The sequence below is a fragment of the Coenobita brevimanus genome, chromosome 50, assembly GCF_032717465.1.
Source record: "Coenobita brevimanus isolate Jiangsu-jjx chromosome 50, ASM3271746v2, whole genome shotgun sequence".
Lineage (NCBI taxonomy): Eukaryota > Metazoa > Arthropoda > Malacostraca > Decapoda > Coenobitidae > Coenobita > Coenobita brevimanus.
Genome location: NC_137003.1, coordinates 51,920,424 through 51,938,213, shown reverse-complemented (window position 1 = coordinate 51,938,213; position 17,790 = coordinate 51,920,424). Strand labels below are relative to the sequence as shown.

The following is a 17,790-nucleotide window of genomic DNA, read 5'->3' as shown; positions in this document are numbered from 1 at the left end:
GTCTGTACTGAGTCAGCTTGGCCTGTGATTTCTTGATATCAAATAAAGTTTACCAGGCTACATCATATTCCTGCAGAATGTGTGTAGTGGTCCAGCCCATGTCGACCTTGCTCTGTATCTCACGCGTCTTCTCCAGAGTCAAAACCTTCCTCTTTCGTTTCTTGGGTGGTGGTGGGGTTATCATCACACACACGAGAATGCCACAGAGGAAAATCAAGACCTGAAGGAGGTAGGGAACCATGACAAATGCAACAATGGAAGCTGCCATGATTATAACTCAGCCAAGCATGTCCACACTTGAGAAACAAGCAGGAACTGAAATGTGGTACTGCCATCTGAAGACAGTGTTTCTATGTCTTCATCCATGCTTGGCCATGAGCACGCAAGTAAAAAGTGCCAAACTGACCTATGGGCGTAAGTGTCATTTTCGCTTTGCCAGGCAAATGGTGCCACGTGGCAGCAGTACTGGATACACCATATTTTAGGGCGTCAGGGAGCGTCCAAGTGATCCAGGTGGCCAGGCGACTTTGATCATACAGTAGGGAGGCGGACAGCTGCACATGCTCAGGAGCATCTGAGTGATCCGGCGGCCGGGGGACTGTGGCCATTTGGTGTGGAGGCTTATGGCTGTTTTTGCTCAGCTGGTGGGTTGCAGTCTAATTCCTTTGTGCATCCTGTGTGATCCGGGCGGCCGGGGGACTGTGACTGTTCAGTGTAGAGGCAGATGGCCATTTTTGCTCAGCTGGTGGGTTGCGGTCTGTTACCCATGCGTAACCAGAGAAGCCAGCTGGCTTCCCAACTGATATTTCAAAATTGTAGGTAGCCCAACCGGTCATGTCAGAAATTTTATGTTTGGATATGGACAAAGAAATACAGATACTGTGCTAATATAATAGATCCAGAACCTGACATTTGGATACAGAGCATTTGGATAATTGAGGGGTTACTGTGCTAGTTTACTGGTTTCATGTTTTCATGTCTCGTTTCCCCGGCCCCCTAAAAAGTAATTCTTTGTCTGTTCTCTCACAGTTTTTCTTCTTTGCTTCTGTCAAGTTTCCGATTTGCTCTCTTTTTTCATGGTTTAGGTCCTTCTCTACAACCCTTATACTGAATCTTGCACTGCCCTTCAATGTCCGTGCAGATCTTTCCTCTTTGGCAACTTTGGTCAGTTACAGTTAACGGTATTTTAAATGGCCTCATCTCACCCTTTCGATACACTCCTAATCTTCATACTTCCCTGATCTCTTTCTGCTTGCTATTATTATATACAGGTATACCTCGGTGTAACGATGCAATTGGTTAGGTAAAAACCCATCATTAGGTGGGGTATCGTATATTGGGGAAGATTAAGATGTAAAGTAATGGGATGCGTTTTTCATCCTTGGGTTTCCCCCTCAACCAAGTCCAAAACCCACCCAAATGAACCTCAAAACAAGTTTAAGGGCAATCTAAATTGCCTAACAGCTGTAACAGAAACTAACTTAAGCCTAACACCTGTAAATATCTCGCTAAAACCAACAAATAAAATCTGAAAATTGTCAAATATACAGTAAGTCTGAGAAAAAAATCAAGCTTAGTAAACTGTACCCCAGAATGACAGTGTTCACCCCACCTGTGGCTAAAACATTATTGTAAGTCTAAAAACAGTTTACAAATCAACCTAAACACACAGTTTTAGTCTAAAATATCATCAAAATTGGTAAAAAAAAAGTCAAAACCCATTGTTTAACCAGGGTTTGGCCATTGTTAGGTGGGGTATGGTGGTATTACTGTTTCAGGGTATGGTATCTAGAGGTATCGTATATCGAGGCATAACTGGATATCTATTTCCATTATCAATTTCCCCACCCCCTCATTTTTTTTTTCTCTTGGCTGTTTCCATTAATTTTTGCTGCAAATTTAGCATTCATTATCTCCAAACACAAGCACAATTTTTTTTTTCTCAACTGTTTCTAATGGTATTTTCTCTCTTTCATATAATGTTTGACACACATACTATAATTTGAAATTTATTCTTTGTTCGTTTTCCTCTCTTTCTGATTTGATTTCTCCTGTGTTTTTTTTCTGTTCCTCCATTACCTCTGTCATTGTGGTTGATCTGTTTTCCTCTTTCCTTGCCAGTCATTCAGCATATCCTTCATTTGTGTTTCTACTGCCTCTGTTTTTGGCATATTTTTTCTTATGCATCTCTTCAGTAGCAGAAGCATCAGAACAGGCTTTTGCACATGTAAACATTGGAATCCATCTTGGCTGCAACGGGTGACTCTTGGCTTGCTTGTGTGTGTCGCTCATGTGGTGGGCTTTTTGTCTGCCACCTTCATTATTAATGCGGGAGCAATGCATTGAATACAAAGAAATGGTCCTAACTTACTTCACATCATTGTAGTGACCTATTGATAACCAGGAGATCAGATGGAATGAGTGTGCTGTATTAGTTTTCTTATTATTGTTTTGTAATAAGCAGTATTGTCATTGGTATATGTATCCAGTTATTCATAAGTTAAGGATAATTTCCTCTATTTGTGCAGCGCGAGGAGCGTCGCAAGGCTCGTGAGGCTGTATCTGAGGGTGGTGAAGATGGAGAAAAGATTGTACATATTCCAGTAATGGAATCTGCAACTGGCACCATCGTCAGTGGATTACAGGCTCCCACTGCTGAGACCTTGGAGGCATTCTTGGCAGCAAATCCTGGATGGGAGGTATTGCCTGAGGAGGAATCAGACTCGTCAGATGAAGAGGAGTCTCTAAATAAGGAAAAAGAAGAATCAAAAGATGGAGCAGAGGGTAAGGATGATGTTATATATTTATAATGTACAGTAGTAAGATTATGTTGTAGTGGTTGGATTGTCATTCACCATTACCTATCCTGAGCTCCAGCTCACTGGAATGATTCTGGAAATGGTATTGCCAATAAAATGAGGCAGCAATTTAACATTTGTTTCTGGGAGTAGAGTGGTAGCAAACGTGATTGAGGAAGTGAAGGAGCATTGTGGTGTGGATGTGGATGTGATAGGAAAGCATTAGGAGAAACACACTGAGGTGGTTTGGCCATGTGGTGAGGATGGAGAGTGAGAAACTGACAAGGAGAGTGTATGTGAGTGAGGTGGAAGGGTAGAGAGGGAGGGGGAGGTCACGGATGAGATGGGGGGATGGAGTGGAGAGGTAAATGAGAGAGAGGGTTGTGAGCTGGGAGCAGGATAATGAAATGGCAGAGGATAGGGTGACATGGCGGTGATTTGTTTGTGGCCACCCGCTACGGGATTGAGGCATCTGGCAATAGATAGATAGATAGTTGGAAGTGAGTTTGGTGGTGGAAAGAGATGTGGTAGACCAGGCAGGTGCATTGACATGGTCAACCCTTTCTGAGCTGCAGATCTCATATGATGCACAATGAAGGTCCACACGGGCCAATCTGCAAGCCCCATGCAAAGTACAATTTGCATTGGTTATGAAACAATCTCAGAGGAAGTAAACTGCATTACAGAGAATCAGCCCAGCAGTGTTTGACCTAACTGCATTACAGAGAATCAGCCCATAAGTGTTTGACCTCTATTTGACAGGGTATTTATAATGCAACATCTTCTCATCATGGCCAGTTTTCCCCAAATTGCATTTCAAACCGTAATGTCTTAGAAAGTATAGCAGTTATGTAAAGAAAAACCATACTACTCGCCAACTCTTTTTTCTTGTGAATAAAAGCATCCCCAGGTCTGTAGGTGGTCGCATTGATGAGTAAGGGTGAGAAGAAGATAAGTAACTTTTGCCGTGCGAGGCAGGATCTATTTGTGCATGTGCACGTGGCACCAACTTTGGCTTCGCTCTCAGTGTGATAACTTCTCCATTACTAGATAAACTAGACAGAGTTGCATGTAAGGCATACCCTATGGCACTGTCACAGAACCCTTTCTTAGTGTCCTTGGAAAGAGGCTTGGCAGGGGTGGATGAGGCAAGGGGTTCATGTGAGGCAGGAATGGAATCAGACAAGAGGTTTAAGAAATCATCCTACACCAGGCAAAGTCAGAGATGACTGAAGCATGCTTGCCTCGGGTCGTGGGAGTCTATCCCGACCCTTTAATGACGAGATCAAGTGGTGACCACTTCAAACTGTGGCTCGAAAACACTTGCATTTATATCCAACACCTGTTGTCAGATGTGACCATCCCCCTGCAGCAAGGGGTTAAAGAATGTATGAGGTACTGAGGTATGGAAGTTGATGAGAGTAAGGAATTCATGAGGGATAAGGTTGGCTTGGAGAATAATGTCTGGAGGAGCACATGATGGCTTTTTACCTGTATAGTTGATGGGATGATGTTACCTGGCATGTACATTGTGGCAGGTGGTGGCTACCTACATCCTTTACCTTTATCATTTTTTTTTCTGTCTGCCTTCCTCTGTTCCTATGTCTTCCATGTTTCCCCTCACATTTTATTACTCTTCATCCTTTTTCAGGTGGCATTACATCGAGTGACAAGCCTAATGGAACCATTTACAGTGCTGGGTGGTAACCATATAGTTATCCCATATGTACTTTCCTACATGTCAGCAAGTGGGTTGGCAGAGGGTTAGTGCCCCTTCTCATAAATCAACTAACTTAGAGACAAATGTCCACCCATTATTGGATTATGGCATCTGGCAGTAGATAGATAGATAGATAGATAGGCAGAGATATTTATCTATCTATCTATATACCTAGGCTGCTTCCCCCAAGGAAAGGGAGGTAGCTGAGACAGGACGACACACTCCCCAATTACTCATCCATTCAAACACATTCATTCGCATCTTAGCCCCAAGGGGAGAACGGACAGATCCTCACCGCACCACACCGCACAAGGGTCAACTGCGCAATGCAATCAGTGACATCCGCAGCAGGGCCCGACAGCAGATCTGGTTTACCCCTGCCACATCATAACAGACCCATCCCCTTACCTGCACCTGACGTGACTAGCTGATCAGACCAAATGCGGGAGAATATCCCCTCAGGGCTGCGTCATCACTTATTCATTCACAATTTCTCTCCATTTATTTCTGTCACGCACAGCCACTCTTCCTTGCTCAACAGACATCCCTCTCGCATCCAGCGCTCTCTTCACACTGTCTATCCATCCTATTCGTGGTCTTCCTCTCAGCCCTACACCTCTCACATCAGACCTAGTTATCTTTTTCACCAGTTGCTCATTATCCATTCTCTCCATGTGCCCAAACCATCGCAACACCCTCTGCTCAACTCTACCAGCCATCTCCCGAACAACTCCAGTTCTCCTTCGCACTTCATCATTTCGCACTCGATCCATACGCGTCACTCCACACGTACTCCTCAGACACCTCCTCTCCATTACATTCAAACTTTTCCTCTCTACTACACCCATATTCCATGTTTCAGCCCCATATAACGCAGTCGGTACCACAACACCCTCATACAGTCTTCTCTTTACATCCATTCTAAGCAAACGACATCTAAACACTTTTTTCATTCCTCCCAGCACCTTTCCTACTTCATTTATTCTAAACTTCACTTCTGCATCTATTCTTCCATCCACAGCAACATGTGACCCTAGATATTTAAAACACTCTACCTCCTCAAGCAACTCGCCATTCAAAGCTATATTCATCCCCCTACCATCTACCAACCTCGTACACTTCATCACTTTACTCTTATTCTCATTTACTTTCAATTTCCTCCTTTCACACACCCTTCCAAACTCCTCTACCAACTGTCTCAGTCTCTCCTCTGAATCAGCCACCAGTGCAGTATCATCTGCAATCAGCAGCTGCTTCAGATTCCACTCTCCACCATCAACATTCACCAGACTCAGACCTCCACCTAAAACTCTTGCATTCACCTCCCTTACAACACCATCCATGTAAATATTAAACAACCAAGGCGACATCACACATCCCTGTCGCAGCCCCACTCTCACAGGAAACCAGTCACTCACAGCATTTCCCACTCAGACACACGCTCTACTATTTACATAAAAACTTTTCACCCCTTTTAGTAACCTACCATCAAGTCCATACAATCTTAAAACAGTCCACAAAGCCTCCCTATCAATTCTATCATACGCTTTCTCTAAATCCATGAATGCCCAAAACACATCCTTGCCTTTCGCTAAATACTTTTCACACACTTGTCTCACAGCAAACACCTGATCAACGCATCCCCTCCCTCTCCTAAAGCCACACTGCTCTTCACCAATCACTCCCTCTGTACCCTCTCTAACTCTCATAATTAACACTCTACCTTAAACCTTACCTACAACACTCAACAGACTTATACCCCTAAAGCTAGTACGTTCATACTTATCACCCTTGCCTTTATACAACGGGACCACACAAGCACTTGCCCAGTCAATTGGCACCATACCTTTCACAAAACACACATTCAACAATCTTACTAACCAGTCAACAATGGTCACTCCACCACCTTTCAGGCATTCCACAGCACACCCATCCATACCTGCAGCTTTCCCTGTTTTCATCTCCTTTACTGCCTTCTCCACTTCCTCCTTCGTGATCAAAGAATCATTCAACTCTCCCAACACATTTATTCCTTGCACCCGTCCATCTGCCACAATCTCAGCCACCCTTTCCTCCTCTACATTTAACTATCTTTCAAAATACTCTGCTCATCTCTTCCTTACTGCATCCATCTCAATTAACATCCTTCCATCCTCTGCTTTTACTCGTTCTTCCTTCCCAGACTCTCCCTTTCGCACCCTTTTCACCTCCTTCCAAAACATTTTCTTATTCTGTTGAAAATTCTCTGTAAGCCGCCTACCCCACCTCTCATCTGCTGCCACTTTAGCATCACGCACAGCCCTTCTCGCCCTATTCCTCTTTTTCTTATACCTTTCATATGACATCTCATCCTTCCTCTGCAGCCACACTTCATATGCACGTCTCTTCTCAGCCACAGCCATACTTACTTCCTCGCACCACCGTTCACTTCCTTTTCTTACACCACCACCCACACGTCTCACACCACACACCTCTTCTGCATGCCCCACCACAGCATTCTTAAACAACTGCCATTCCTCCTCCACACTGCCATTTTCCTGATCTTTCAGTGCGTTCCACTCATCTTTCAATTTCTCCTGATACTCTATCTTTTTCTCTCTTTTATCCAACTCACTCACTTTCAAAGCCTCCCTGCCACACCTAACCCTCCTAGCTCTCACCCATCTCTTACGTACTCTTAACTTTCCCTCCACCAGGTAGTGGTCAGACTTACCTCCACCCTCCCCTCTCAGAACTCTCACATCCAACAATCTTCCTATTACATTCCTAGACACAACCATATAGTCCATCAAAGCTCTATCAACAACCCTTCCACCCTCCTGTCTCACCCATGTATACTTATAAATATCTTTCTTCTCAAACAGCGTATTTCCAATCACCATCTCTCGCTCAACACACATTGCTATCATTCGTTCCCCATTTTCATTTCTTCCAGGCACACCATGCATACCAACTACACCTTCAACTGCTACATTTCCCACTCTAGCATTCAGATCTCCCATCATTACCACATTCACATTCGCTCCAAAATTCTGCAGACACTCATCAACATCATTCCAGAAAGACTCCCTCTCTTCTTCATCCCTTTCACTACCAGGCCCATATGCACTCACAAACACCCACAACTCACGTTCAAATTTCGCTTTCACCCACATCAGTCTCGATGACACCTCCTTCCATTCAATCACACACTGCTGTACTTCCGGACTCACTAACAAGGCCACATCTTCTCTTGCCCTTCCTCTATCAACACCTGACAATCTTCCATTCACACTTCCAAACATAGACTCACCCTTCCCTTTCATCTTCGTTTCACTCAAAGCTAACACATCCAACTTTCTTCTCACAAACATTCTTCCAATCTCCTCCCTTTTAGCCTCAATTGTACTACATCCACGCACATTCATAGACCCAATCTTCAGGGTACGGGGGTAACTCCATCCCCCATCCCTTTCTCTGGCCTGTCTCTTTTTAGGAACTAAAAAAACAGAGGAGGGGGTCCCTAGTCCCCTCACCCCGCCCCTTTTAGTCGCCTTTTACGACACGCAGGGAATACGGTGGCAGTATTCTTCCTAACACAACCTGGCCGCAGAGTAGTAGTACCACCCCATAGTGCGGCCAGATTGTGTCCCCCCCGCCACAGGGCACGAGTGGTTACTCTAACCTTAAATATCAGGAAAACAGCCTAGTTTTGGACCCATGCATTCCATATAGAGCAGTATAGGATTGGATGGTACAGATACACTGTATATAGGTTTGTGCTGTTGAGCCATGATTCTGGGTTCTTGAATGGTGTGTCAGTGATTATATGGCCAATTTCCTACATTTTCTTACTTTCCTTTTCCTTGTTGTGAGTTATTCTTTACTTCATCTTCAGATGGGAAATATTTCTTGATGATGATGTTGTAAATCATACCCATGAATCCAGATAATGATTAAATACATTTCTTCTCCAGGTGCAGCTAATAAAGAAGAAGACAAGGAAAAGAGTGCATCAAATAAGTCAGACCACACCCCAAAGGAGGTGCTGAAGAAGGCAAAGGCTGATGATGATGAATACAAGGATGTATCAGGAGTGAAGAACTATTACTCCATTGCTCACACTATTAAAGAAACTGTCACAAAACAGGCTAATATGATGATCAATGGGCAACTGAAGGAATACCAAGTTAAAGTAAGATATTTGATAGTGAAGTCTGGAATGCTTACTATAAAATTATATGAATCATGATCATACCAGTGCTTACATATTACTGTATATATTGCCAGTTTTTACATGAAATGGCATTAAAAGTTATCTGTTTATGCCGCAAAGATGGAATTGGTTATTGCAGTTTGCTCTTCTTTTTATAGGGTCTTGAATGGCTAGTTTCACTGTACAATAATAATCTGAATGGAATCCTTGCTGATGAAATGGGCTTGGGCAAGACTATCCAGACCATTGGCCTCCTCACTTACCTCATTGAAAACAAGAAGAACAATGGTCCTTACCTCATCATTGTCCCTCTGTCCACCATATCTAATTGGGCACTTGAGTTTGAGAAGTGGGCACCATCTGTCCAGGTGAGAACATTTGCCCTGTTGGGTGCTTAGTTTTGTTTATTATACTGGTGTGTGTGTGTGTGTGTTTGTGTTTGTGTTTGTGTTTGTATTTACCTAATTGTGATATACATGAAATGAGCTACGCTCGTGGGGTCCCGTCTCTGTTTCTCGATAAGTCAGATTTAGCTTTAAACTTGTTTAAGTTTTTAGACTGGACGATCTCTTTGTCCAGGCTATTCCACAGGTCTGTACATCTATAAGGAAAACTATATTTCTTGATATCCTTCAAGCAGCTTGGCTTCTTCAATTTCTTTCCATGTCCTCTTGTTACTCTCTTATCCTATACAAACAGATCTTCTCTATCAATTTTATCTACTCCCATCATGGTCCTGAACACTGCAATCATGTCGCTCCACTTTCTTCTTTCCTCCAAGGAAGGCAAATCCAGCTTTTCCAGCCTCTCTCTGTACGACAGATCTGCCAGACTGGGGACCATCTTGGTTGCTGTTCTTTGTATTCTCTCAATCTTGTTTGTATCTTTCATTTTGTGTGGGGACCACACTACTGCTGCTTATTCTAACCTGGGGCGGATCATGGTCATTATCAATTTTTTCATCATCTCCTCATCCATATAATGAAATGCTACTCTTATGTTAGTCAAGCGTTTATACATCTCTCTGTCTTGTTAATATGTTTTTCAGGTGACAAACTATCCTGGACCAGCACTCCGAAATCTTTCTCTTCTGTCGCTTTTGTGACTGGTTCATTACCCATCAAATAATTCAATGATGGCCTCTTGGTACTTTTATTCATTTCCAATATTTTACATTTCTTTGCGTTGAATTTCATTTCCCACATCCGGCTTCAATCGTGTATCCTATCCAGATCCTCCTGCAGCATTTTACAATCCTCCTCAACTTCTACTTTCCTCAAGATCTTTGCATCATCAGCAGACAGACATGCGTAACTGTTCACTCCATCTACCATATCATTTACATAAATCAGGAACATTACTGGTGCTGACACTGAGCCTTGTGGGACTCCTTTTGTTACTTCCCTCCATCCTGACATCCTATCCTTTATTACTGTCCTCATTTGTCTGTCTCTCAAAAAGTCTTTCATCCATTCCAGGAGGTTTCCCTTCAGTCCTCCTATATGCTCTAGTTTCCACGTTAGTCTCTTATGGGGTACCTTGTCGAAGGCCTTCTCCAAATCTAAATACACACAATCCACCCAGCCATCTCTCTTCTGTAGCACATCAGTCGCTCTTGAGTAAAAGCTCAACAAGTTGGAAACACATGACCTTCCACTTCTGAATCCAAACTGACTTTCAGCCAAAATGTTCATTTCTTCCGGATATTTTATCCAAGGCTCTCTTGCACAGTTTTGTGACCATCCTGGTTAGGGACATTGGTCTATGATTCAGGGGTTCTTCCCTGTTTCCTCCCTTATAAATAGGTATCACATTTGCCCTCTTCCATTCTTGAGGCACTTTCCTCTCTTCCAGAGAACACAAAATTAAACTGTGAATCGTATCCGCCTGTTGTTCTCTCCTTTCCTTCAATACTCAGTTAGAGGTTCCATCTGGTTTTGGGGCTTTCCTTACATCTTGAGTTTCCAGTAATTTATGAAACTTCATGTACGTCAACTTTTATATCTTTTATCACTACATTTCTAGTCACTCCCTCCCCTTCCACAACCTCCTTTTCATTAGTGAAAACCGATTGGAAACATTTGTTCATTATTTCAGCTTTGCATTGCCACATCTTTATAGACCTCTCCTTCTGCTTTCAGTTTGGTTAGTTTCCAGTAATTTGTGTACTTCCTGTACTTCCACTTTTATATCTTGTGCCAACAGCCATACCACGTTGAGTACACCGCTTCCCGTCCTATCAGCGAAGTTAAGCAATGTTGGGTCTGGTTAGCACTTGGATGGGTGACCACATGGGAACACCAGATGCTGTTGGCATAACGTTCTTCCTACGTGTGTGGGGTTGGTGGAGGATTAGTGCCCCTCCCTGTAAAACAATTAACTCTAAGCCCTTGTCTGGTAAATTACCAATATGCTGGGAATCGAACCAGGGACTCTCAGATGAGAGCCAGGCAGCATACCACTACACCACGACCAGGTAAAAGTTAACTCACGTTGTCACAATCTTGTAACCAACGTCCCTCCGCCCCCACTGTGGGCATCAAGAGGATGAGTTAACCCCCTGGCACTCGGGCAAGTAGATGCTTTTAATCTATCCCAAGCACTGACAGCAAGTCAGAATGAAGGGAGAAACCTGTACTGTACACAGGAAAAATCATCTGAGAGTCCCTGGTTCGATTCCCAGCATATTGGTAATTTACCAGATGATTTTTCCTGTGTACAGTACAGGTTTCTCCCTTCCCTTCATTCTGACTTGCCGTAAGTGCTTGGGATAGATTAAAAGCATCTACTTGCCCGAGTGCCAGGGGGTTAACTCATCCTCTTGATGCCCACAGTGGGGGCGGAGGGACGTTGGTTACAAGATTGTGACAACGTGAGTTAACTTTTACCTGGTCGTGGTGTAGTGGTATGCTGCCTGGCTCTCATCTGAGAGTCCCTGGTTCGATTCCCAGCATATTGGTAATTTACCAGATGATTTTTCCTGTGTACAGTACAGGTTTCTCCCTTCCCTTCTAAGCCCTTGGCCACCCCGTTTGGGATACATGGCGTCTGGCAATGAATGAACGAATGAATCACTACATTTCTAGCCACTCCCTCCCCTTCCACAATTTCCTTTTCATTAGTGAAAACTGATTGGAAACATTTATTCATTATTTCAGCTTGCATTGTCGCATCTTTATAGACCTCTCTTTCTACTTTCAGTTTGGTGACTCCTTCCTTTTGTTTCAGTTTGCCATTAACAAATCTATAAAATAGTTTGGGTTCATCCTTACATTTGTCTGTTATACCTTTTTCAAAATTCCTTTCTTCTCTACGTACTCTTGTGTATTCATTCTATTTCTTTTATATTTTCCTTTGTTCTGTTGTTACCTTTCTTCAGTTGTTCTACGCCATATCTCTCTCTCTCTCTCTCTTTTGTCATACACCTTCTATTAAACCACTCCTTCTTCCTGTTTTTTTTTCCCCCATACTCTTGGCACAAATTTTTCCACTCGTATTATAGAGGTCTGGAAAGATATCCCACTTCCTCTGTATCTCTCTTGTTTCACTTAATTTTCTCCAATCTACATTTTTGAAAAATTTTCTCAGTTCTGTAAAGTTTGCTTTCCCAAAGTTGTATCTTCCCTGCCTATAAAGCTCGTCTCTTGGCACCATGTTCCCTATTATCATTTGGAGCTCAGTGGCCACATGATCACTTTTTCCTATAGGACACAGATATTTCAAAGATTCTATTACATCGAGTTCTTTGGTAAACAGTAAGTCTAATCTTGCTGGTGTGTCCTTACCTCGGAACCGTGTCTCTTCTTTGACCCATTGCATCATCACGTTGTTCAGTGTTATATGTAATAGTATAGTGTCCCACGAATCTTTGCTGCCTCTTGAGTCCCATTCCTCCCAGTTCACCTCTTTGCAGTTAAAGCATGTGTGTGTGTGTGTGTGTGTGTGTGTGTGTGTGTGTGTGTGTGTGTGTGTGTGTGTGTTTGTACAGTATATCAATACAGTAAAGCCTGGATATAACAGACTTCAGTAGACTGGAATTCTCTTTTATCGGAATCAAGGAGCTACTGGACAAAATTCTCATACAGGTATACCTCGATATACGATACATCTAGATGCGATACTCTGGCATAACGATGGGGGTAGAAATACCAACATACCCCGCTGGATGATGGCTGCGCCCTGGTTTAATGATGGGCCCTCCAAGGCCGCGTCCACAGGCGATAGACTGAAATTTTGAATCAGCCGTTCCTGCAGCCAGCTGAGCCCGCCCGCCTCCCAGGATGCGTAGCTCCCACAGCCATCGCTCACCCTGCACTCACCCATGTCGTTCTTCCTGCATCGGCCATCACTGAGTGAGGAACTCTCTTACGCACACCCACCCCGCATTGTGTTGCATCACCAGTATTACGCAAGCCGCTATCATAGTGCGTCGTAACTGAGTATGAGCAGTGCCGTGAATAGAGCAATGATACTAATTGTGTGTGAAGTGTGATTTTGTGTGAATTTTGACAAAATAAGTGTGATCATGTCTGGTAAGGGTGCTGTACTTGGTGGGGCTAGTGGTGGTGCTGGTGGAGACTCTAGTTGGGGTGGTAAGTGGTCTACTAGTGTTGATGCTGGTGATGTTCCCGCGAAGTGTACTTGTATAACTCTGTCTCTGGAAATGAAACTAGATATTCGTAAGCATCACAGCAAAGATGAGGGTGTGTGTGCCTTTGCCTCAGCTCTCCACCTGGCCCAGTCAATTGTCTCCACCATTATTAAGAAGGAGAAGGCCATTAACCTTTAGGCTCCAGTTAATGTGTATGGCCGTCATGATTTTGGGCGCGGAGCAACATTGGTTGACATGTATAGCTGCAAGAGTCTTCCCGCCACCCTTTGAGCTTTGACTTATCCTTACTTATTGATGGGACCATCTGGAGACATGGGGATACTTTCACTTGAAAGAGGAAGAGTTGGTGAGTCTTATGCATTTTCAGTTTTTTCCCAAGCTGTTATAGTTTGGCAGAAGTTAGGGTTTGAAGTAAGGGTATTTTTTTCCAAAATCATGATGTCCCCTGTAGGGAGGAGCGTGCAACATTGGAAAACCCCTGGCCTGTAGGGGTTACGGCTGCTGCTGGGGAGGTTGCAACTTTATCTGCCTCCCGTATTACCCCCCAGAGAGAGCCTGCGATGGAGGAACTGGAGTGGATGCTCTGCACGTGAGTGGAGGACCAGAGCAGGAGGAAGGCACCCATGAGTCAGGCTATCATTTGCACCATGGCTCTCTCACTACGGGAGGAAATAAAGGTGAGGTGGAATCAGGATGATAGTGAGACATTTAAGGGTAGCCATGGGTGGTGTGACTGCTTCAAGAGGTGTACTAATCTGCACCATGAGAAGATGTATGGTGAGGCAGCGAGTGCAGATATGGTGGCAGTGGCATCATTTCCTGATGAGCTGAAACACATTATTGTGGAGGGTGGCTGCAGTGTGAAGCAGATTTTGAATTTTGATGAGACTGGGCTCTTTTGGAAGAGAATGTCCTCAAAGACATTCCTTGCAACAGAGGAAAAGTCTACACCAGGGTTCAAGGCCTGAAAGGGCCGGCTTACACTGCTGCTGGGGGACAGTGCCAAGGATGACCTCAAGTCGAAGCTGCTCTCTGTCTACCACTCCGAAAACCCCAGGGCCCTGGTGGGATATGTGAAGGAAAATTTATGGGTGATTTGGAAGTCTTAATAAGAAGGCCTAGCTGACTTCTGATATCTGTTCATCATATTTTCACTCCTACCTCTCTTGTGTCCTCAAGAGGTATGCCTCCAGGGATAATTTGGCGAACAGATTTCTCATGGTGGTAGACAATGCGCCTAACCACCCTTCTGCGATGAAGGACTGTGCAAGTGACATTGAAGTGGTATTCCTATCCCCAACATGACATCATTGTTGCAACCCATGGACCAAGGGGTGATCGCAACGTTCAAGGTGTACTACCTCCACCGCACTATGCTGCAGTTGGTGAGGGCCTGTGACAGCGACGACAAGATGACAGTGCAAACATTCTGGAAAAGGTATAATATATGCCACGCCACAGAGAACATCACTGCATCGTGGCAGGAATTATGCCAGCCTACCAGGAACGGTGTGTGGCGAAAGCTGTGGCAGGAGTGCATTCACTCCTTCACTGGTTTCCCTGAGGGCATGAAATTGTTGAACTGTTGCACAAGATGGGCTTTGGGGAGTTCGACGATGCGGACATCGAGGATGTACCGAAAAGCCACAGGGAGGAGTTCAGCAATGAGGAGCTTCCCAATATGGAGATTCAGAGGGCATACCAGGAGGCACGGGAGGAGGAGGTCTTCCCTGAAGTGCAAGCCCTCAATATGAACATTCTGAGGGAGATGGTGACCAAGCTGGATGGGGTCATGGGGCTTATGCGCACACGTGAATCTCTCCCAGGATGAAGCAGGAACGCAGCTGATTGGGTGGAGGAGGGGATGAAGATGTACGGGACGATGCTGGAGGAAAAGAAGAGGGAGGCAAGGCAGAATACAAGCACTGCCTTCTTCAAACAGGCCCCCACCACACCAGTGATCTGCAGAGGATCTCCCCAGCCCTCGACCAGCAGAGCATCTTCCCAGCCTTGAACCACCAGAGCGTCTCCCCAGCCCTCGACCAGCAGAGCGTCTCCTCAGCCCTGACCAGCAGAGTATCTTCCCAGCCTTCAACCAGCAGAGAAACACCCAGGCCCTCCACCGAGGACATGCTCAGCCCCTAGTGCTGGACCTCACCTCCAGCTGATCCCTTTCTCCTGTGTCACCTGTGTCTCTACTGCAGCACTCTGCCACACAGTCATTACCTTCTACATCCCAGCCTTCATCTCTCACACCACTTCGGCCACTGTCTCTGTTTCCTTCACCATGACATGGGCCTCTGTGTCTGGCTCTATCTCTGCCTCATCAGTCATTGCAGCTTTCTCCCTCACCACCTCACCGGTCATTGCAGCTGTCTCACCAACTCCTCTGTCATTGCATTGCACTCCATTGCCACCCCCAGAGCCATCGCATTGCATTCTTTCGCCACTGCTTGAGCCATCGCTTCTCACCCCATTGGCACTGCCTGAGTCATCGCATCTCACCCCATCGCCAAGGCTTGAGTCATTGCATCTCACCCCATCACCACTGCCTGAGTCATCGCATCGCATTCCATCGCCACCCCTAGAGCTAGTGCTTCTGCTACGATCACCTCACCTTGCCAGGCTTCCTCCCCCTCTGACCCTTCCCCGGAGATAGGGTTTGAGAGCTTTGAGGAGGAGGATTGAGTGGTAGGGGGCACCACAAGTCCCCTAGCCTCAGGGGGAATAGCAAGGATGACGACCAGGACTGGACATGGACTTACAAAAAGTAAGTGATGAGAGGTGTTTGATATTTTCTAACTTATATTTTATGATTTTTAGATTTTATTTGTTGGTTTTAGTGAGTTATTTACAGGTGTTAGGCTTAGGTTAGCTTCCTGCCGCTTTTAGGCCATTTAGATTGGCTTCAAACTTGTTTTAGGGCTCATTTTGGGTGGTTTTTGGAGTTGGTTGTGGGGGAAACCCAAGGCTGAAAAACACATTCCTATACTTCACATGTTAAATCTACCCCGATATACAATACTTCGCCTAGTGATGGATTTTAACCTAACCGTTACCAATTGCATTGTTGAACTGGAGGTATACCTGTATATCTAAAAAAGTCTGATAAAGCCAGAAGCAGTCTGGACTGCCTGACCTCTTCAGCTATGTTCACTACAATAAGGTAAATAAACGACATGTTTGTGACTGTACAGTACAGGTATACCCTGGTTTAATGATGCAATTGGTAAAGTAAAAACCCATCGTTAGGCGGGGTATCGTATATCAGGGTAAATTTAACCCCCTCGCGCATGATGATGCAAAACGAGTCAAAGTCCTTGCAACTTGAAGTGTAACTGATGATGCAACTTCCGTATAAATGATTGTAGAAACTTTTCCCGTGGCCGAAAGTGCCTCAAATTTTGGTGAGTCAAAGGTGAGGGTGGCCAGGTCTGAGGGAAATAAATGGCAACACTCACAAGCCTGTCACAAGAACAAGCGGCCTACAGTGAGTCCTTGAAATACAAAAACTTGAAGTATGAATTTCCGATGTTACGAAAGCGATAAATGTAGGACTAATTCCACAATACGAAAGTATCTGTCTCGATGGTATGAAAAACGATACGAGAGGAAATACGAAAAATTCAAAATGGGCGCGCCGCACAGCACCGCGCTCGCTTGTGGCAAGAAAACGAACTAACCCCTCTCTGGTAAACACATTTTCGAGCTCTTCCCAGTTGAGTCACGTCCGTCCTCTCCTCTCAGCTTCACTGTACGTTACACTGTTTTTCGCTGTTCTTCACCTTTTTGTATTTTCACCATGCCCCCCCCAGTGCCCTGCATCATCTCCAGCATCCGGGGAACCAGGTGCAAAGAAGAAACAGCATCGTACTCTCACTCTTGAGAGGAAATTGGAAATACAGTAGTTAGATTGAATTATTTACCGGTAAATGTACAGTGAAAGACAACTATCTTCAGTCTGAAGAAAATTTACACCAGGCGAAATACAATGAAAACCCTGTTTCTACTAGTGCGTGTTTCAAATGGTTTGATTTTTCCATGCTATATTTGTCAGACTCTGGGAAGATACTTGTGTCTTTCATTGTACACTTGAAGCAGCAGAAAGACCTTACCAATTCAATGCATAATCCTCCAGCTTGTTTCTGTTATTTTCTGACAACTTTCAGCTTCGCAAATTACTTTTTCTTGCTGAAAAATTTCCTCTCCATTATTATCGTCACTTTCCCCTACAATCATTTCCAGCGCAGTGGAAGAAACCCAATGTGCTCAAAGATGGATATCGTTTCCCAATTTCCCAACTGGAGGTTAGGTTAGGTTAAAATTATTAGGTACAGATAAGCTTGGTTAGGCCAGGTTTAGTTAAACACTTAGGGAAGAACAGTCCTTGTTGCCATTATGTTAACGAAATAAACAAGAGGTGTGACACCAGAAGAGCTAAAAATGATGGGAAAACAGATTTAAT

At 44.4% G+C, this 17,790-nt stretch overlaps 1 protein-coding gene and 1 non-coding gene across 2 annotated transcripts in view; both read left to right on the top strand.

Annotated features, from left to right (window-relative positions):
• The window catches only part of brm (ATP-dependent helicase brm), a 243,139-nt gene that overhangs the window by 80,678 nt on the left and 144,671 nt on the right, over positions 1-17,790 (top strand). The window contains exons 8-10 of the mRNA XM_080272398.1: positions 2,529-2,784; positions 8,475-8,692; positions 8,872-9,081. Of these exons, the coding sequence (XP_080128524.1) occupies positions 2,529-2,784; positions 8,475-8,692; positions 8,872-9,081 (684 nt within the window). The remainder of the gene's footprint in view (positions 1-2,528; positions 2,785-8,474; positions 8,693-8,871; positions 9,082-17,790) is intronic.
• On the top strand, positions 10,911-11,029 carry LOC145399951 (5S ribosomal RNA). Its single transcript, XR_013897396.1, has one exon. It is a non-coding gene; the product is annotated as a 5S ribosomal RNA (ribosomal RNA).